The 22,105-nt window shown below is 47.0% G+C and overlaps 1 protein-coding gene and 1 long non-coding RNA gene across 2 annotated transcripts; both read left to right on the top strand.

Moving 5' to 3' along the window:
- Positions 1 to 6,301: 6,301 nt before the first annotated feature.
- LOC132207114 (histone H1-like) lies at positions 6,302 to 7,014 on the top strand. Its single transcript, XM_059642288.1, has one exon. The coding sequence runs from the start codon at positions 6,302 to 6,304 to the stop codon at positions 6,938 to 6,940; it is 639 nt and encodes a 212-aa protein (XP_059498271.1). The 3' UTR covers positions 6,941 to 7,014.
- Positions 7,015 to 7,855: 841 nt separating this feature from the next.
- On the top strand, positions 7,856 to 9,011 carry LOC132206946 (uncharacterized). The gene is made up of 3 exons (XR_009443228.1): positions 7,856 to 8,055; positions 8,639 to 8,718; positions 8,803 to 9,011. It is a non-coding gene; the product is annotated as an uncharacterized LOC132206946 (long non-coding RNA).
- Positions 9,012 to 22,105: the final 13,094 nt, after the last annotated feature.

The following is a 22,105-nucleotide window of genomic DNA, read 5'->3' as shown; positions in this document are numbered from 1 at the left end:
TTATTTTGTTGGTTGTGTTTGACTGTTGGCTTGCATGCATGTCACCAGAAATTGAGTTGATTGTATTTCTAACTCAATTTGCTCTGTGCCTGTGGAAAGGGTGTCCTCTGCTTGGACATGGTAACATACCTGCTGGTTGTTCGAAGGAGCTGGTCATCCTTGGCTTCGTACCAAGCACACATAACATTGTCTTGTTCCTGCAAGTGTTTTCCTGGGGGAAGACAGAAGTGTTTACTCCTGTAAATCAACATCAATTAAGTTTTACAATATCAAAAAGATTACTGTAATACTCAGTTAATAGTTATTCGGATGTTTCTTTTCTTTAACTTCTTCTGAAGAACAGTGCTCCAAAAGTCTGTCATTTCAAAAGAACCTGAGAGATGATGACAGTGTCATGAGACATCTGCCTTTTCTTTAAAGTCATGAATTCAAATGCAGGTCTGATTCCATTTTAACTTGCAGCTGCGCCTTGTCTAAGGATTTTTTTAAAAAAATATCTCCGTCGATAGCAATTGAGTAAAATCTGGAAATGGAACGATAATTGTACAGCTCCACGTGAGGTGCTACCCACAGCCACTGCAATGTCTGCGCAGTTCATGTTACCAAATCCCAATGCACTAACTGTAGAATATATTGACTCGAATCCATGTCCTTTACAGGGTTCTTATTATTTCTAGTCTTGTCCGTGTTTCGACTTTGACTGCACAATGTCAACAAACAGCATGAAACAGAAGCCAAACAATGAATTTCCATCAGTGGTTGGGGATTTGAAAACCACAAGACTGACCCCCAGCAGCTTCTTGCCGCTGTGTCTCCCTCAGCAGGCCCACACACAGCCCGAGAAAGGCCTCTCTCTCCCCGCCCCCAGGCCACTCTCTCTCCAAGTTCCGGGACCAGTTCCTGCCCCGCTCGGCCTCTTACCAACAGCCCCCGGTTCTCCCTGAACTGAGCCCGAATCAATGCCGGTCTCGGAGCCCCCCTCTGTGTCCCAGACTCACATCTCGATGCGCTGCCGGAAGGAGCCTGCTGCTCCCTCGCTTCCCTGGGCGCTGGTCTCTCCATTGCGGTCTGTTTCAAACAAACCTCTTCCACTCACTGAGTAAATGCCCCTCAATGGCAGCGCAGGGGGAGGGCCTCACGCATGCGCTCCTCTAAACAGCCAAATGCACTTCTTTCGGGGGGGACATCGCGCATGCGCTACTTTTCCAACTAATTCCCAGAGACAGAAATCAATTGATCATTTCCCCAATTCACTTTACACCCAGTTTCAGCAAAGCAACTGGGGGCTGTGGGGGAAAGAGCAGAGACCGTTTGTATATAATGACTTTTCTTTCCCACGATTCAATACAAATTCGCAAAAAAAGAGCGTGAAACAGAAGCTGAACGATGAGTTTCGATCGTTTCCCGGACCATGTTAATAACTCCCTCCCTCCGGCTCTCACAATCTGGTGGGCAAGTGGAGTAGCTAACGGCCATTCGGCCCGTTAGATGTGCTCCCTAATTCAAAACATCACGCCTAATCTTATGATAACAAAGTGTGGGGCTGGATGAACACAGCAGGCCAAGCAGCATCTTCGGAACACAAAAAGCTGATGTTTCGGGCCGAGGCGCTTCAGTCGAAAATGGGGCGGGGGAGAGGATTCTGAAATAAATACGGAGAGAGGGGAAGGTGGACCGAAGGTGGACAGAGAAGAGAGGTGCAGAGGAGAGTATGGGTTGGGAGGTAGGAAAGAGATCGGTCAGTCCGGGGAGGACGGACAGGTCAAGGGGGCGGAACGAGGTACGTAGGTCGGAAACGGAGGTGCAGCTTGAGGTGGGAGGAGGGGATAGGTGAGAGGAAGAACAGGTTAGGGAGGCTGGTACGAGCTGGGCTGGTTTTTTGATGCAGTGGGGGGAGCGGGGATTTTGAAGCTGGTAAAATCCACATTGATGCCATTGGGCTGCAGGGTTCCCAAGCGGAATATTAATTGATGTTCATGCAACCTATGGGTGGCATCATTATGGCACTGCAATATGCCCAGGATGGACATGCCGTCTGAGGAATGGGCCCAAGCTATGCCTGCCTCTTTGTGGCTTATGTAGAACAGTCCCTCTTCCGCAGCTCCACTGGCCCCAAACCCCACCTCTTCTTTCGTCACATTGATGAATGTATCGGCGCTGCCTCATGCTCACAAGAGGAGCTCAAACAGTTCATCCATTTCACCAACACCTTCCACCCCAACCTCAAGTTCACCTGGACCATCTCCGAAACACATCCCTTACCTTCCTGGGCCTTTCTGTCTCCATCTCAGGCGACCACCTATAAACCGATGTCCATTTCAAGCCCACCGACCCCCACAGCTAACAGGTATACACCTCCTACCACCAACCATCCTGCAAAAATTCCATCCCCTATTCCCAATTCCTTTGCCTCTGCCGCATCTGCTCCCAGGATGAGGCAATCCACTCCTGCACATCCCAGATGTCCTCGTTCTTCAAGGGTCGCAACATCACCCCCGCAGCGATCGAGAACACTGTTGACCGTGTCTCCCGCATTTTCCGTACCTCATCCCTCACACCACGCCTTCACAATAATTGCCCCAATCGAATCCCAAAGTCCTCTGGCTTTCTGTAAGAAGGCAACGAGTTGTGGTTGATGGAAAATATTCAGCCTGGAGCCATGTCATTGGTGGTGTGCCTCAAAGATCTGTGTTGGGACCACTGCCGTTTGTCATTTTTGTTAATGACTTGGATGCAGTCATTGGTGGATGGGTTAGTAAGTTTGCAGATGACTCTGAAGTCGGTGGAGTGGTGGAGAGTGTGGAAGAATGTTGCAGGTTGCAGGGAGACTTGGATAAACTGCAGAATTGGGCCGAAAGTTGGCAAATGGAGTTTAATATGGCTAAATGTGAGGTGATTGACTTTGGGAGGAATAATAGCAAGGTAGAATACTGGATCAATGGAAAGATTCTTGGTAGTGTGGATGTGCAGAGGGATCTTGTTGTCCATGTATATAGATCCCTGAAAGTTGCCACCCAGGTTGATAGTGCGGTTCAGAAAGCTTATGGTGAGATGGGTTTTATTGGGAGAAGGATTGAGTTCCGGAGCCATGATGTCATGATGCAATTGTACAAAACGCTCGTGCGGCCTCATTTGGAATATTGTGTGCAGTTCTGGTCCCCCCATTACAGGAAGGTTGTGGAAGCATTGGAAAAGGTACAAAGGAGATTGACCAGGAAGATGTCTGGTCTGGAGCGCAGGCCCTATGAAGAAAGGCTGAGGGACTAGGGTCTGTTCTCATTGGAGAGAAGAAGGCTAAGAGGTGATTTAATACAGACGTACAAGATGATCAGTGGATTAGATAGTGAAAGCCTTTTTCCGAGGATGATGACTTCAGTTTGTACAAGGGGGCATAGCTACAAATTGGAGAGTGATAGATTTAAGACAGATGTCAGAGGCAGGGTCTTTACTCAGAGAGTGGTAAGGGCATGGAACACCCTGCCTGCCAATGTAGTTAACTCAGTCACATTCGGGGCATTTAAACAGTCCTTGGATAAGCATATGAATAATGATGGGATAGTGTAGGGGGAGGGGTTTAGATTAGTTCGCAGGTCGGACCAATATTGAGGGCCGAAGGGCCTGTTCTGCACTGTATTGTTCTATGTTCATTACCACCCCACCAACCTCCGATACAACGCGTCATCCTCCGACACTTCTGCCATCGACAATATGACTCCACCACCAAAGACATTTTTCCCACCCCACCCTTGCATGCCTTCTGGAGAGACCACTCTCTCCGTGACTCGCTTGTCCAATCCCACCACACCCGGCACTTTGCCATGCACCGCAGGAAATGCTACACTTGTCCCCACACCTCCTCCCTCACCCCTATCCCAGGCCCCAAGATGACATTCCACATTAAGCAGAGGTTCACCTGCACATCTGCCAATGCGGTATACTGCATCCACCGGTACCCGGTGCGGCTTCCTCTACATTGGGGAAACCAAGCGGAGGCTTGGGGACCACTTTGCAGAACACCTCCGCTCAGTTCGCAACAAACAACTGCACCTCCCAGTCGCAAACCATTTCCACTCCCCCTCCCATTCTCTAGATGACATGTCCATCATGGACCTCCTGCACTGCCACAATGATGCCACCCGAAGGTTGCAGGAACAGCAACTCATATTCTGCCTGGGAACCCTGTAGCCATATGGTATCAATGTGGACTTCACCAGTTTCAAAATCTCCCCTTCTCCTACTGCATCCCTAAACCAGCCCAGTTCGTCCCCTCCCCCCACTGCACCACACAACCAGCCCAGCTCTTCCACCCCCCCCCCGACCCACTGCATCCCAAAACCAGTCCAACCTGTCTCTGCCTCCCTAACCGGTTCTTCCTCTCACCCATCCCTTCCTCCCACCCCAAGCCGCACCCCCATCTACCTACTAACCTCATCCCATCTCCTTGACCTGTCCGTCTTCCCTGGACTTACCTATCCCCTCCCTACCTCCCCACCTATACTCTCTCCACCTATCTTCTTTACTCTCCATCTTCGGTCCGCCTCCCCCTCTCTCCCTATTTATTCCAGTTCCCTCTCCCCATCCCCCTCTCTGATGAAGGGTCTAGGCCCGAAATGTCAGCTTTTGTGCTCCTGAGATGCTGCTTGGCCTGCTGTGTTCATCCAGCCTCACATTTTATTATCTTGGAATTCTCCAGCATCTGCAGTTCCCATTATCTCAGGATTGTGAAGAAGGTGTTTGGCACGCTTTCCTTCACTGCTCAGTCCTTTGAGTTTAGGAGGCGACAATCACATTGACGTTACACAGGGCATTGGGTGAGGCCAGTTGGCCAGTTAGAGGAAGGACAGTATTAAGGTTGGGATGGTTCAAAAGAGGCTCACCAGTAATTGCCGAGTATGTAGTTTTCGAGTTATAAAGGAAGGATGGAAAGCCTGGGAGTTTTTTTTTTCACTAGAGTGTGGCATGTTGAAAGGCAGCTTATAGAAGTTCATAAAATAATGAGGGGGTGAGACAGAGTTAATGAGAGTTGTCTTTTGCCTGGGATGGGGGGAATTGAGGAACGGCGTGAACATTTTTACAGTGACAGTAGAGAGATTAAAACAAAAGACACGAGGGTTTTATTGTCACAGAGCCGGCTGCAAGTGGAATGAACTTCTGAGGAAACGGCCCATGTGTCTACAAATACAGCCTTGAAACGGCGTTTGGATAAGTAGGTAAATATGACAGGTTTGAAAGGAAACAGGCCAGGGACAGGCAGGTGGAACTAGTTCAGTTTGGCATTATATTCGGCATGTTATGGTTGGACTGAAGGTTATGCATCCTTGCTTAACGACTCCATATGAGAGAAAAACGGACACAGGCTATTGAGTTAGATGACCTGCCATTTTCATGATGAGTTGGAGGAGAGGTTTGAAGGGCCGAAAGCTTCGGCCAAGTTGCCATTATTTGTGTTTCTATGTCTGATTACTCCCAGAACCGATGTTGAGTATTGTCACCGGAATGAAAATAAAAAAAAACTGATCTGGGTGATCAATGGAAGTTCAAACCAGATGATTGGATTTTGCAGCTGAATGTGGAGAAGAGCGAATCTCCAGCACACCGGCCTCAGAGATTTTAACAGTTACTGAGGGGAAAATCTCCAACAACTCCCTGATATCCGAGCAAAAGCTGAAAGGAAAATAAATGATATCCTTCCACATTTACATTTGGCAATGTTTCTGGCCTGTGACTGTGTGGATGTGAATATTGAATCAGAGAGACTTTGGGAAAAGGGCGGGCGGGTTAGTCTAACGTCACTGTGTTTGTCTGTCCGCTCATATCATGATATTTCCGAATCTCTCTTGTGCAGATCGAAAATATTTTCAATTCCAATTATCCACCTGCTCCCCCACTAAACCCGAAAGCTAGAATTCAAGGCTGTGTATTTGTTGATTTCAAGATTTCAGCCCAAAAGTGAGGATAATGCCAGCGCTCAGCTCAGAGAGCGCGATCAGAGCAGCAGCAAAAATGCGTGTAACTCGACAACGGAGCCGTCAATTCGAGTGAAAACTTTTTGGCCGCGAACCTTCCCGTGTCATGGTCAGGAACGATCGAGCCTGGCTCTCTGGAGATGCGGATTTGCAGAGGGCTTGGAGAGTTTCTGTCGAGAGAGAAACACAGAGAGGCAGCAGGAGCAGGGAGCTGAGGGCAGGTTGTCTCCGCGCCGTCCGCTCGCTGCCTTGAAGTTGCTCAGTGCCGCCACCAGCAGCTTCATTGCTGACCCAGCTCAGTCTGACAGAGAGAGATTCAGCGCAGAGTTCCCGACATGAGCGACAGTGCAGCCGCCGAAACGGCTCCTCCAGCCTCCGCCAGCACTAAACCCAAGACTCCCAAGAAGAAGAAGGCGGCGGCCCCCAGGAAAAAACCAGCCGGTCCCGGGCTGGGCGAGCGGATTGTGAAGATTGTCGGGGAGAACAGCGATCGGAAGGGGACGTCTCTGGCCGCTATAAAGAAGGCGCTGCAGAGAAGCGGGGTCAATGTGGAGAAGCAGAATGCACAGATCAGGATGGCTACCAAGAGGTTCCTGGCGAAAGGCTCCCTGGTTCTGGTGAAGGGCCAGGGCATCTCCGGCTCCTTCAAACTCCCAAAGAATCAGGTCAAGGCAAAAGTGGGAAAGAAGGCGAGACCCGCAGCAGCCGCCAAGAAAGCAGCCGTGAAGAAAACAACGGCCAAGAAGGTGGCAGCGAAGAAATCCCCAGCCAAGAAAGCAACAGGAAAGAAAGCGGCCGGCAAGAAGGCAGCAACGCCAAAGAAAGCGGCGAAGAAAGCAGCGCCTCAGAAAAAGACTCCCGTGAAGAAGGTGAAAAAGACCAAGAGCCCCAAGGCCTCAAAACCGGCCCCGAAATCGGTGAGAACGAAGGCGAAGGCCAAAGCGAAAGTGACCAAGAAAGCAGCAAAGAAATGAAGCAGTCGGTGTAACGTGTCACCACCTGAACCCAAAGGCTCTTCTCAGAGCCACCCACATCTCTCCAGGAAAGAGCTGAGCCCGGATCAAATGATCCCTGAGATAAGAAGGTGTAGAGCTGGATGAACATAACAGCCCATCAGCATCAGAGGAGCAGGAAAGCTGACGATTCGGACCTAGATCCTTCTTCCTGCTCCCCTGATGCTGCTCGGCTCGCTCTGTCCATCCGACTCTACACTTTGTTATGTCAAATTGTCCAGCATCTGCAGCTCCGTCTATAAGTCAAATTATCCCTGTCCCGGTTCCGAGTGCAGACAGAGCATAAACTTGAATTGATTCTATTAACTCAAATATTACATTTCCGAGAGCGGAGACTGAAAATGTTGATGGTGTCATGTGGTGAGGGTCACTGGAACTGCATCTGGTTATTTCCTCCCACGGCTTGTAATTCTGCCCAGACACTAATGTTGCATATTGCAGTATAACCCTTCCAGGAATGATATTTTATCTAATTTTGATGCTACGATCTCTGGCGATGTTTTAACGGTTATTGCTTCAATTTACCTGCGAAATACATTTCAGGCAGCAATTGCAATTACAAACTAAACATGTCCCCAAAAAAAAATGGGATTCTGTAATTAATCGCTTTGAAGTTGTTTAAATCGGCGGGTTTGATAAGATTGATTAACCACGGTTACCCGGCAGGTTGATCAGTTTGCCTGGGCTGTATTAAACCCCGCGCTTCCCTCCTGACTGGGACAAACAGATGAGGCAATGAGCCCGTGTCCTGTCCGCGCTGCCTGCAAACTCGGTTTAAAAAAAATGGGGTTAACAGCGCATGCGTGAGACTGGCCCCGTCCCCAATGTTGCTTTTTGATGACCAGAGGAGCGCATGCGTGAGGCCCTTCCCCCTGCGCTGCCATTGAGGGGCATTTACTCAGTGAGTGGAAGAGGTTTGTTTGAAACAGACCGCAACGGAGAGACCAGCGCCCAGGGAAGCGAGGGAGCAGCAGGCTCCTTTCCGCAGCGTATCGAGATGTGAGTCTGGGACACAGAGTGGGGCTCCGAGACCGGCATTGATTCGGGCTCAGTTCAGGGAGAACCGGGGGCTGTTGGTAAGAGGGCGAGCGGGGCAGGAACTGGTCCCGGAACTTGGAGAGAGAGCGGCCTGGGGGCGGGGATAGAGAGGCCTTTCTCGGGCTGTGTGTGGGCCTGCTGAGGGAGACACAGCGGCAAGAAGCTGCTGGGGGTCAGTCTTGTAGCTTTTAGACTTGTAAACACTGACAATTCACTGTTTGGCAGCTGTTTCATGCTGTTAGTTGCGAGTTGCCGGGAGCCAGGTGGCGGGGGGGGCGGCGAATACCCGTCAAGGACGCAGATTGGAGTTAACAGATCATACGTCTCGGGGAAAAAACAACATTTGAAATAGTGGCTGTTGTTCTCTTCAACAGTCAGTGTGTTGGGATCTGGTAACATGAGCTGTGTCACCAGTGCACCCTCTTCAGGTAGCACTTTAGATGGAGCTGTGCAATTACTGTTCAGTTTCTGAATCTCGCTCAGTTGGCATCGAATTTCATATTTTAAAAAAAACTCAGACAAGGAGCAGCTCGATGTAAGAATTGAGTCAGACTTGTGTTTAAATTGATGCCTTTTAAAGAAAAGACACAACTCTCATGACACAATGTTGTGGTCCAACAGGCTTATTTAAAAATCATAAGCTTTTGGAGTTCTGCTGGTTTGGGAGGTGAAGTTCAAGAAAAGAAACATCCTAATAACAGGTACCTGAATATGTTAATCTGTTTGATATTGTCAAATTTGGCTGACGTTGATTTACGAGAGATATCTCTTCTGTCTTCCTCCAGGCAAAATACTTGAAGAAACCAGTTGATGCAATATTTCCTTGGTACAAAGCCGAGTGTGCGCAGTTGCTTCCAACTAACAGCAGGCACGTTCCTGTGATCAGAATGGAGAATATCTTTCCCATAGTCAGAGCGGATTGAATCAGACTTACATTGAGCTCAATTTCCGGAGACTTGACCAAGGAAACAACCACCCAATCCCAACTGAGAAAAGGCAAGTTTCTCTTTGTAATGTTTCCATTGCCAATTGACATCCCGCTAGTTCCAATTAACATCATTCATAGTCCATCAACATTCACATCTTTGACATGTTAACGGGTGACTCTTTGTTGAAAGTACTCAAACAGGAACTGAATCCAATTTACATTTAGGAAATGTACTTTGCCTCAAACTGGACAGAGAGAGACTCCTCCTACCACCCCCTTGATCATGACCCTGCCCTGATCACCAAAACATCATCCCCCAGACCATCCACAACCTCAACCGCTCAGGTAACCTCCTGCCAACAGCCTCCAACCTCATCTTTCCCCAACGCCATGTTAACTGTTTTTGCTTCATTGCAAAATCCACAAACCCGACTGCCCCTGTTGACCCATTGCCTCTGCATGACCCCGCCCCAACAAACTTATCTCCAATTATCTCAACTCCCTTGCCTACACCATCATTCCCCCCGCCCACCCACCCAGATGCAGGAACTCCCACCTGTGTCTGTGACACCACCCACATCTCCTTTCAACTTCTCCCACTCCCTACAGTCAAAGGGGGTGGCCACGGGCACCCGCATGGACCCAAGCTATTCCTGTCTCTTTGTAGGATACGTGGACCAGCCCATCTTTTACAGCTACACTGGCCCCACCCCACCCCGCTTCCTCCATTATATCAATGACTGACTGTATCGATGCTGCCTTGTGCTCCCACAAGGAGCTCAAACAGTTCATTGACTTTACTCACACCTTCCACCCCAACTTTAAGTTCACCTGATACATCTCTCTCCTTCCTGGACCTCTGTTTCCATTTCTGGCAACCACCTGGAAACTGGTATCTAATTCAAGCCAACCAACTCCCACAGCTACCTAGAATACACCTACCCTCCTGCAAGAATGCCGTCCCCCTATTCCCAATTCCTCCACCTCTGCTGCATCTGCTCCCACTCCCGCACATCCCAGATGTCCAAGTTCTTTAAGGACTTCAACTTCTGTTCTCTCCACCCCCCCCCCCCCCCAAAGCAGTGGTCGAGAACGCCCTTGACCACGTCTCCCACGTTTCCTGCAACACATCCCTCACACCCTGACCCCACCACAACCATCCCCAGAGGATCCCCCTCGTTCTCACACACCACCCCACCAACCTCCGGATACAACACATCATCCTCCGACACTTCTGCCATCTACAATCCGACTGCACCACCCAAGACATTTTTCCATCACCACCCTTCTGCCTTCTGGAGAGATCACTCGCTCTGTGACTCCCTTGTTCATGCCACACTTCCCTCCAACCCCACCACACCTGGCACCTTCCCCTGCAACTGCTGGAAGTGCTACACTTGCCCCCACACCACCTCCCTCACCCCCATCCCAGGCCCCATAATAGCTTTCCATGTTGAGCAGATGGTCACCTGCACATCTGCCAATGTGGTATACTGTATCCATTGTACCTGGTCTGGCTCCCTCCACATTGGGGAAACCAAGCGGTGGCTTGGGGACCGCTTTGCAGAACGCCTCTGCTCGGTTTGCAATGAACAACTGCACCTCCCAGTCGTGAACCATTTTAACTCCCGCTCCCATTCTTTAGACGACATGTTCGTCCTGGCCTCCTGCAGTGGCACAATGATGCCACCCGAAGGTTGCAGGAACAGCAACTCATATTCCGTTTGGGAACTGTGCAGCCCAATGGTATCAATGTGGACTGTACCAGCTTCAAAGTCTCCCCTCCCCCCACTGCATCCCAAAACCAGCCCAGCTCATCCCCTCCCCCCGACTGCATCCCAAAACCAGCCCAGCCTGTCTCTGTCTCCCGAACCTGTTCTTCCTCTCACCCATCACTTCGTCCCACCTCAAGCCGCACCTCCATTTCCCACCCACCACCTCATCCCACCTCCTTGACCTGTCCATCTTTCCTGGATTGACTTATCCCCTCCCTACCTCCCCACCTATACTCTCCTCTCCACCTATCTTCTTTTCTCTCCATCTTCAGTCTGCCTCCACCTCTCTCCCTATTTATTCCAGAACCCTCTCCCCATCCCCCTCTCTGAAGGGTCTAGGCCCGAAACATCAGCTGTTGTTCTCCTGAGATGCTGCTTGGCCTGCTGTGTTCATCCAGCTCCACACTTTATTCTCTTGGATTCTCCAACATCTGCAGTTCCCATTGTCTCTCAAAGACTCAGATAATATCCTTTTGTCATCACATATCACTCCATCAAACTCTGCATTCAAGGCATAAACCTCCTCCACTTCTGCCACCTTCAATCTCACCCCACTCCGAAGGACACTTATTTTTTCCCCTCACCACCCTTTATCTGCCTTCCAGAGGGATTGTTCTCTCTGACTCCCTCGTCCACTCCACACTCCCCACTAGCCCCACCCCCACTTCTCACTGCAACAGCAGGAAGTGCAACACCTGCCGCAACATCTCTCCCCTTATCCCCATCCCAAGAAAACCTTCCACATCAAACAGATGTTCATCTACATGTCCGCTAATGCGGTGCATTGTATCCGCTGTTCCCGATGAGGCCCCCTCCACTTTGGGGAAACCAAACAGAGGCTTGGAGACTGCTCTGTCGAACACCTACGCTCGTATCTTGACAAATGACTGCAACTCCCAGTTGTGAACCACTTCAGTACCCCCTTCCACTCCTTGGACAACATATCCATCCCACGCTGCCTCCAGTGCCACAACATTGCCACCGGAAGACTGCACGAACAGCACCTCAGATTTCGCTTGAGAGCTCTGCAACCCAATGTGGGCTTCAAAATATCTCCACCCCAAACCCATCCAGCAGGTCCCTGCCTCTTTGACCTGTCCATCTTTTCTCTGACCAATCTGCTCCTCCCACTTCACTGACCAACCCACACCCACACCTCTGGCCAACTAGTATCATCCCTACCTCCCTGACCACTCCATCTTCCCTCAACTGACCAATCCACATCCAAACTCCCTCTCTACACTTACCTTTACTGGCTCCAGCCCTGCCTCCTTGAACTGTCCATCTTCTCTCCACCTATCTGGTCCTTATCCACCTTTCATTATCATCTCCTCACTTCTCTCTATTTATTGCAGAGTCCCTTTCTCTTCACCCATTTCTAACAGTCCCAAAATGTCAGCTTTCCTGTTCCTCTGCCTGACCTGCTTTGTTCATCGAGCTCTACACCTTGTTACCCCCTCTAAGAAAGATATCATGTTGCCTAGTTTCAACAACCACGTGTGACAAGTGTTACTGGCAAGTAGCAAATCACTACTGAGCACATGCAGACACACACACAAAGCTGCTGACTGATTCAGATTGAGTCCCAAATATGCTCATTGTATCAATACATAACATACAAAGACTAACAACAATGTATACCCATATACACTACAGGTAACAAGTGGATACATACAAAATGTTTACGGCTTTTTTTATATAAGCAGAGGAGGTGTCTACAGGACAGAAAAAAGACCTTTGAGCCCATCAGGTTGATCGTAGACAAAAACAAGCACCTGACAATTCTGATCCCATTCAGCCAGCATTCCATTTCAATAAGTGTGCCAGGGCAGTATAAGATTTGACAACCCCAACTTCATCATAACGTGATTCTCAACATGTTCACCTTCAGGAATAGAAACCATATTTCCCATCTGGCTTGCAAAATTTCTTTTTGGGTCGGGGGCGGGGTGGCGTCGGTGGGGAAGCATGGAAGTGAATTTGGCAACTAGGTTAAACAGTTTTGTGTCACTTGCCCCTCCAAAGGAAATTACAAAAAAAGCAGGAAAACAGAATGCTGTTTCTTCACATTAATGACGTAATCTCCATTTAAAGCAATGAAGAATGATCCACTTAACTAAATCTTGTAATTGTCAATTTTTTTGGCAAAGAGTTTGACCATGTTCAATAAGTTTAAATCTTCTCCACTGTAAGACAGAAAATACAAGTCCTTTTGCTTTCTTCATCCCCACAACAGCACATCATAAGAGTATTGCTGCTGCCGTGCACCGTCACGCCACAGAGCAGGGTTATGTAATATTCATGAGAATAATGAAGTGAATTAGCCAATACCCTTCCCTGTAGAAGGAACATTGTGGTCATTCAGCTGAATACAGTTGATTTGTTCGTTGCCCTTTTCCTTTAGACTCGAAGAAAGGAATGCCACATCTGTCTATTCCACAGCATTACTCACAGAATTATGTTACGAATGCAGTCAGAAAAGCTGATGTTATCCTGATGAACAGCCCTTGATAACTTCTCCCAGTTAGACTCTGCACTGTTGGAGTTACAAAACCTTTTGCTTCGACACAATCCATTGCACAAAACAAATAGATGGAGCAATAACTGACAGGTACAGGTTGATAACTGCACTCATACATTCTTAAAGCAGAAACTGATCGGCATGGGCTGACAACTAAATTCACAGATTCACAAAGCAGCAGCTGGCATGTACCGATTGGTAACCATGCTTAGATATTCACGTAGCAGAAACATACAGAGAAAGAGTCACATCTGTACCTGTATTTGTGTGGTACAAACATGTGTACAGATTTCTAACTCCACTCATTAACACATACAGCAGAAACTGACAAGGAGAAATTGTTATTTACATTTCTATACCGTAACTGGCAAGTCCAAATTGCGAAGCACATTCATAGCACCCTCACTCCCTGATAGGGAAAGTTTGATAAATGTCCTGAAATAGTCATGTAGCAGAGACTACCAGTTGCAGACTAATAACTGCACACTCGGATACAGAGCTGAAACGGACAGGGACTGACCGGTAAATAGACTCAGATGCTCACATGGTAGTTACTGACAGAACTTTTGATAACACATCTATCCTATCCACACAGCAAAAACTGACAGGAACAGATTAATAATAAAACTCCCGATTTCACATTGTTTACACTGACAGGTACAGTTTGATAACTAATCATACACTTTCTCAGCAGAATCTGACAAGTACAGATCGATAACTAAACTCAGATTGACAAGCAAATCCAAACAGGTATATAAATGACAACGACACTCACACATTGATCATTAGAAAGCCAAGGTGTAGGTGCACAACTACCCTCATTCACATGGCAGTAATGGAGAGCTACAGCTTGGTAACTACAGTCACGCACCTTCAGTACAGTAACTGTCAGGGGCAGGCTGATGACACTCTCACATTTATATGACAGAAACTGACATGTATTGATAATAACTAAACCCATATGGATATAGCAGAAACTGACAGACTGATAATTACACTCTCATTATCACTGCAGAAACTGAGATTTATAACTGCACTGTCACATTCACATAACAGAAACTGAGTGTACACATTTGATGGCCACAGTCACACTTCGTATTGCAATATGTGACAGGGATGGGATGATCCTTCCCTCGAAATATTACAAGAAAGCACGAAAACAATGTCATTTGTTCAAATTATCAACACAGCTTCCCACAAAATCCTGATATCCTGAAAATCTACAAAAACTTGTTTGGGTCCTGTCGATTTAGCCACTTTGTGTTTTTACTCTTGCTGCCTCTAACAACTCCTGTTAATGTCATGCGGACTATTTTCAAGACATCCATATTTATTTCCCCAAGTTCCCTGGCCTCCACAAGGACAGGATGATAACTAAACTGATATTCGAGGAAAAGAAACAGTTGGGGAGAGAATACTAATTACTCACATTCACAAACGTGAAACTGACAAGTGCAGATGACTATCTGCACTCAGATTTACAGAGCAGAAGTTGATGGTGTCAGAATAACTGCTCTCACTTCTCTGAGCAGAATCTGATGATGTATGTTCATAACAGAACCCCCTCATTCACCTTGCAGAAACTGACAGGTATAGATTAATAACTACACTCTCAGATTGACAGAGCAGAAACTGACAGGAACAATTTGATAAATACACTCACAGCAGAAACTGACAGGTACAGATCAGCTCTCTAGTGACATTGTAAACCAAGAAAAATTGGTACAAATTAGTAACTGGATAATAATTATTATATTATTAATAAAATAATTAATGATTAATAAATTTAACTAAATTAATAAATTAACAAATTAATACTACAAATTAATAACTAATTAAACACAGAAAAGCACACTCAATTACAGAACAGAAACTGACAACGTAGTTATCAGTCTGATTTTCATATTCACTTGTCTGAAAATGACACGTACGATTGAATGAATGTGGTTGCATTTTTACAAGCAGAAACATTCAGGATTATGTTAACAATTGCACCCACACGTTCAAAGCTCGGAACTTGCAGGTAAAGATGTAAAATCAAGCTCACTTGTTGACATAGCAGAAACTGAGAAGCAAAGATTGAAGCCTACTCTCCTACATTCAGATAGCAGAAAACGACTGGCTCAGATGGATAAGTATACTCACCTTGCAGAAACTGACACAAACATTCCCACATCACAAACAATCAGGTAAAAACTGACAAAGACATTCTCATATTCACAAAGGGGGAAGAAAACCACGGTCAAGTACAGTTTGACTTCTCAAATAAACACAGGGCAGAATCTCATAGGTCCCTGCCAGTCTCTGCTGTGTGAATACAAAAGTAATTTAACAAAGGCTCAGCTTGTGTGAGACAAGAATAGATCAACAAAAACTCATATCCACAGACACACTCGCATTGTGTAATCCCATTCGTGGATCTGGACACTTAGTGTCTGCACTTCACTCAATTGGTATGGAATTAACAAAAAGAAAAATCACAAGACAAAGAAGCAGCTCAGAGCAAGAGTATCATCAAACACCTAATTCTGTTCAGATTCCTGACTCGAAATGAAATATTGTCATGATTATTAACTGAACATTGCATTGATCAATGAAATATTAACAAAGTTGGCTGATGTTGATTTACAGGAGGGCTCTCTTCTGTCTACCTCCAGGCAAATACTTCAGTGACTAAGAGAGAGTAATATTCCCTCGGCACAAAGCCAAGTGTGACTAGCTGCATCTAACGAACAGAAGGTATGTTTCAGCTGTCAGAGCAGAGAACATCCTTTCCACATTCACAGAGCAGATTGAGTCAGACACACATTGAGGCCAATTTCCAGTGAGATTTGTTCAAACAACACTGAGGAAATACAAGTTTTGTTTTTTTTTCAACATTCACACTGCACACCTGCCCAGTTTGAACAAATTTCAGCATTTAAAGTTTTTGGCACAGATCTGCAGCTCGGGTAGTGGATAATGTTGACTTGCTTGTTGAGCTGGCTTGCTTTTTTTTCCATACAGTTAAACACCGTTCTCAGTGGCATCATCAGTGGAGCTTCCAATGAGTCAATGTTGTTCCACGCTTGAGTTGAATTTATGCTATTTTGGTCCACTATGGTGAGTACTGTCATTTCTGGTTTTGATCTGAGTTTTCATATATGGGGACCGATTCTATATGCTTGTTGATTGAAGAATGGATGGAAAACCATGCCTTGAGGAATTCCTGTGTGTCTGTGTTTGACTTGGGCTACCATGGTTACTTTGTTCCCATATTAACCTGATGGCCTTTATTGTCTGAATATGTGACACATTCAGTCAACGAAGGCCATCAGTTGAAATGGGACAAAGTAACCAAATAAAACCAAAGAACTGTGGATGCTGTAAATCAGGAACAAAAAAACAAAGTCTGCAGCTCAGCAGTAACTGGTTCCGTGGATAGATCACTGAACCCGAAAGGCGAACTGTTTTTCCCTTCACTGATGTGGCCAGACCTGCTGAGCTTTTCCAGCACCTTTTTGTTTTTGTTGGATAAAGAAACCGTAGCAGCCTAAGCCTTACAAACACGTACAGGAATTCCGAGATGGTTCTCCACACAAACACAGAATTGGATCCCATGTATGACCCCATGTATAAACCCGTACAAATGAAAACTGAAATGGCAGTACTCAGCATAACAGGCCTGACAGTGTAAATTCCAAGCAGAGGAGAATAGTGTTGCATCATCAGAGGCTCCACAGATGATGTCACCTAGCACGGTGGCAAAACGTGTGAACAAAAACAAGCCAGCTCGGTGACCAAGTCAATAATGTCACATTTTGGCATTCATAGCCTGTTGGCGTTTACGCCATTTATTTTGAAGATGGAGAAACTGAACACTCATCCAAAATATATACTCAGGAACTGAATCTATTCTGCATTAAATCATTCTAACAACAGCTACCACATAACAAATTGCACCCTCTCAGAGAATGTCACTGGCTGCCAAAGTTCAGCCACATTGACAAATAGAAACTGACAAGCATGTGTTGCTATCTCTGCTCAATCATTCACCCTGTAGAAACAGGCAAAAACAGATTGACGCTCACATATTGACGTATAGTTTGCTAAAAACATTCTCAAATTCACATTATGAAAACTGATATGTACAAATTAATATCTATGCTCACATATCAAACTACCAGGACCTGAATGATAACTACACTTGCGTATCCACATCGTAGATCAGATTGTTAATAACACTCCAGTTTCACAGCGTAACTTCACAGGTCCAATTTTCTCACTGCATTCAAGTAAACAGTTTTTTTTAAAATTCTGAGGTGCAGTGTGATAACTACACTCCAATTTTCACAAACAGATTCTCACAGGTTCATTTTGATGACTAACTTCACATATCCATATAGCAGAAACTGACAGGATCAGCTTGGTAATAACCCTCCCACTGTCACACAGCATGAACTGACAGGTACATTTTGATAACTACGTCCGTATCAACAGCGCAGAATCTGACACCTATGTATTGATGATGACCCGTACATTCAAGGGCATTGTGCACTGCCTCAGAATTGACATGCTGAAAATGGGGCACTTGCTCACCCTGATAGAGCTGCAGGCTTGATATTAGGGCAGTGCTGCACCACGAGCAGGTCAGTATGAAGGGAGTGCCGCACTGTCAGTGGACCAATATTAGGGGATTACCGCGCTGTCGGAGGGCCACTATTAATGGAGTGCTGCACTTGTGGTGAGTGAGTACTGAGGCAGTGCAGCACTGTCAGGGTCTGTAATGAGAGAGTGCTCCATTTTCAGAGGTTTAGTCCAGAGGATGTGCTCAATCAGAGAGTTATTTCTGAGTGAGTGCTGCATTGTCAAGTTTGACACTGAGGGAGTATCACACAATGAGAGGTCCAATATGAAGGAAATAATGCACTGTTGGAGGGTTGATATAAAGGGAGGGCTGCACTGTCAGTGGGTTAGTGATGTGGGAATGCTGAAATATCACAGAAGCAGTCCTGAGAAGGTGCTGCACCTACAGAGAGTTAGTACTGAAGAAGTGCGATAACGTCAGAAGAATGATATGAAGGGGCACTGTCAAAAGATCAGTAGTGCAGTATTGTCAGAAATCCAATATTGAGGGAGTGCTGCACTGTTGGAGGGCCAATATTGAGTGTGTGCAACACCAGGAGCATTTTTTTGTTGGAGCTGTGCACTGTCAGAAGATCAGCTGTAAGGCAGTCCCACACTGGTAGTGGGTTAATATTAAAGGAGTGCTGCATTGTCAGAAGGTTAAACATGAGAGAGCGCTTCTCTTTGAGGGGGTGAATATGAAAGGGAACTGCCCGTCAGGAGATCAATATTAATGTTGAGTCAGTACAGAGGGAGTGCTGCCCTGTACCTTCGGGTGGTGATGGGTGGTGGTGGGATCAATTAGAAGCATGTTCCTGCACTATCAAGGAGTCAGTGATGACAGAATGCTGCACTGCCAGAAGATCAGTAGTGAGGGAAAACTGTATTGTCAGACTGTCTCCATCGAGGAATTGCCACTCTCTTGGATGACCACTATTCAGGGAATGCTGCACTGTCATAGGGTCAATCTTAGCGTGCAGAACCAGTACTGACGGAATCCTGCGTTGCCACAGTGTCATCATTGAGGGAGTGCTGCACTGTTGAAGGGTCGATATTAAGGGAGTGTGACACTGTCAGAGTGTCATTATTAAAGGCGTGTTACAGTATCAGGGGTGAGTAATGAGGGAGTGCTGCACTGTCGGAGGGTCAGCACTGAGGTTGGCTGTACTGTCAATAGCCAAGATTGATGGAGTGCTTCACTTTCAGGGGTTTCACATTCGGGGAGTGCTGCACTGTGAGTTGGTCAATATTAAGGGAACGCTGAAACTGTCAATGGGTTGATGCTCAGGGTGTGCAACACTGTCGGAGGGAGTGATGTACTGTCAGAGTGACATCACTGAGGGAGTTTCACACTGATAGGGGGTAATATTAAGGGTATACTGCAGTGTCACGATTGATGGAGTGCTACACTGGGGGTCAGTATTGAGGGAATGCTCCATTGTTGGAGGATCAGTACTGAGGGAGTGCTGCACTGTCACAGGGCCAATATTAAGAGCGTGCTGTGCTTTCGGAAGGTCCAATATTAAAGGAGCACTGCACTATCAGAGGGACCACACTGAGGGAGTGCAGCTGCTGCGACGATTACTACAAAGGATATGGCAGACTTTGAGAGGTCCATTTTCTGGGGGTTGATGAACTGAGGTTATGTCCTGTGAGACGGTTCATTCAATCCACATTGAGAGATTGGTGCACAAACAAACAAGCACTGTCAGACAACAAAAACCCAAAAGAACTGTGGATACTGTAAATCAGTAACAAAAACAAAGTTGCTGGTAAAGCTCAGCGGGCCCAGCAGCATCTGTGCAGAGAAAAACAGAGTTAACGTTTTGTGCCAGGGAGCTTCCTCAGAACAGTTCTGAGGAAGGAAACATTAATGCTGTTTTTGCCTCCACAGATGCTGCCAGACCTGCTGAGCTTTTCCAGCACTGCCAGACAACCGACCCTCTGATTATGAGGCACTCCCTCAGTACTGACCCTCCATCAGTGCGTACTCTCTGATGATTGATTCTCTGACAGTGCATCTCTGCCACAGTATTAACCCTCCAACATCCTGGTATTCTCTCGGCAATAACACTGAGAATGCCACGGTCCCTTACCATTGACACTGACCATGGAACACCCCTTCAAATGCAACACTTCAGCAGTGCAGCATATGCTCATCATTGCCTCTCTGATAATGCAGTCTGCCTTCATATTGACCCTTTCACAGTGCAGGACACACTAATATTGAACACCTAAAAGTACAGCTTTCTATCAGTGCTGACCCCACTCAGTGCAGCACCTGCTCAGTGCGACCCTACTCCATGCAGCACTTTCTCATTGCTGGCTTCCCTCAGTGCAGACTCCCCCCGCCTCTCAGTGCAGGACTCCTTCTGTGCTGAGCCCACTCTCTGCAGCACACAATCAGTGCTCACCCACTTAGTGCTGACGCCCCCTCATTTCAGCACTCCCTGAATATCTGATAGTGCGTCACTCCCTTTATACGAACACTCGGACGGAGCAGCACTACGTGAGTACTGACCCTCCAATAAGACAGTGTCAGAGAGATATGCCCCCTTCAAATTGACCCTCTGAGACTGGAGCATTTACTTCATATTGGCCCTCTCACAGTGCAGCACTCTCTTAATGTTGAATTTGTGACACTGCACAACTCCATTAAAATTAACCCGAGCACTCCATTAATATTTGCCCTCTGACAGTGCAGGTCATCCTCAGTCCTGACTCTGACAGTGCAGCACTCCCCTAAATACTGTCAGATGGTCAATACTGAGAGAATGCTGCACTGTCAGACATTCATTATTAAAGGTATGCCACACTGGGAGTGGGTAAGTGTCAGTGAATTCTGCACCACGACAGGGTCAACAGTGAGGAAGATCAATGTAACAGGGTCAGATCTGAATAAATGCCTCACCATGAGAGGGACAGGACTGAGGTCTTGCAGCACTGTCAGAGTGTCAGCTCTGTGGGCGTACATAATTGTCAGAGGGTCAGTACAGAGCTGTTGCCTCCTTGTAAAGGGGTCAGAATTGAGACAGTGCCAAGGATTGGAGTGTCATTGCTGTGTTAGAGCAAGACTCTGAGGGTCAGTACTGAGGAAAGCTTCATTATCAATGGGTCAGTTCTGAGGCTGTGCTACTTTGTCAGAGGGCCATACATGCAGTGCCTCATTGTAATGGGATAAGAATTGAGGGAGAAGTAGTACTGAGGAAGTGCTGAACGTCCTCATGATGAAAGGAAGACCCTCATGTGTAAAGTGTCAAAACAAAGAGAGGGTCAGTTCTGAGTTGGTACCTTGTTGCCAGATGGTTAGTTCTGAGGCAGCAGCTAAACAGTCAGAGTCAGGACTGAGGGTGTGCTGACTGTCTCTCAGTGCTGTAATTCCTCAGCACTGACCCTCTGGCACACTCTAACTGTTGACCCTCTGAGATGGCAGTTTCCCTCAGTAATGACTCCCCTCAGTGTGGCACTCCCTCAGTGCTGTCCCCATTCTGTCTAGCGTACCATTAACATTCACCCTCTGACAGTGCAGTCCTCTGTGATGACTGACAGTTCTGACAGTGCAGTACTCCCTCAGTAATGACCCTCTGACAGTGCAGCACTCCTTAAAAATTGGCCTCCTGACAGTGTGGATCTCACTCAGTGATGAAACTGACAATGCAGCACTCCCTCAGTACTTATTCTGCAACACTTCTGCACAGGCTCAACATTGACCCTCTGACACTATAGCAGCCACTTAATATTGAGCCTCAATGCTGGAGCACTGTGTAGATTGACCTCCTGATAGTGAAGCTGTTTGTTAATACTGACCCTCTGAGAGGGTAGCTTTCTCTCAGTCCTGACCCTTCAGTAGCGCCGCTTGACTTACCACTTAGCCATCGCCACTTCACGCTATGCTGCCCCCCCCCATCAACATTAACTTTCTGAAACTGTAGCACTCCCTTAATATTAACCCCCTGACAGTGCAGAATTCCTTTATTATTGACCCTTCTACAGCATAGCACACCCTTATTATTGATGCTCTGACAGTGTGGTACTCCCTGAAAATTGGCTTTCCTTCATTGCCACACTCCCTCAGTGCAGCACTCCCGCTGTGCTGACCTCCCCAAAGCTGACCCACTACAGTACAGCACTCCCTCAGTGCTGACCCACCACTGAGTGCTACCCCAATCTGTGCAACATGCCCCCAGTTCTGACCCCACTGAGTGCAGCATTCCCTTAGTGCTCAGCCCTCCCATCTCAGTGCTGACCCTCCCTCAGTT

The sequence above is a fragment of the Stegostoma tigrinum genome, chromosome 44 (assembly GCF_030684315.1).
Source record: "Stegostoma tigrinum isolate sSteTig4 chromosome 44, sSteTig4.hap1, whole genome shotgun sequence".
Classification (NCBI taxonomy): Eukaryota; Metazoa; Chordata; class Chondrichthyes; order Orectolobiformes; family Stegostomatidae; genus Stegostoma; species Stegostoma tigrinum.
The sequence above is the reverse complement of the archived record's forward strand: the minus strand, read 5'-3'. Positions and strand labels throughout refer to the sequence as shown.

What these genes read in the sequence shown, in the direction of transcription:
- LOC132207114 (XM_059642288.1), top strand. Translation starts at nt 6,302, where the DNA reads ATGAGCGACAGTGCAGCCGCCGAAACGGCTCCTCCAGCCTCCGCCAGC.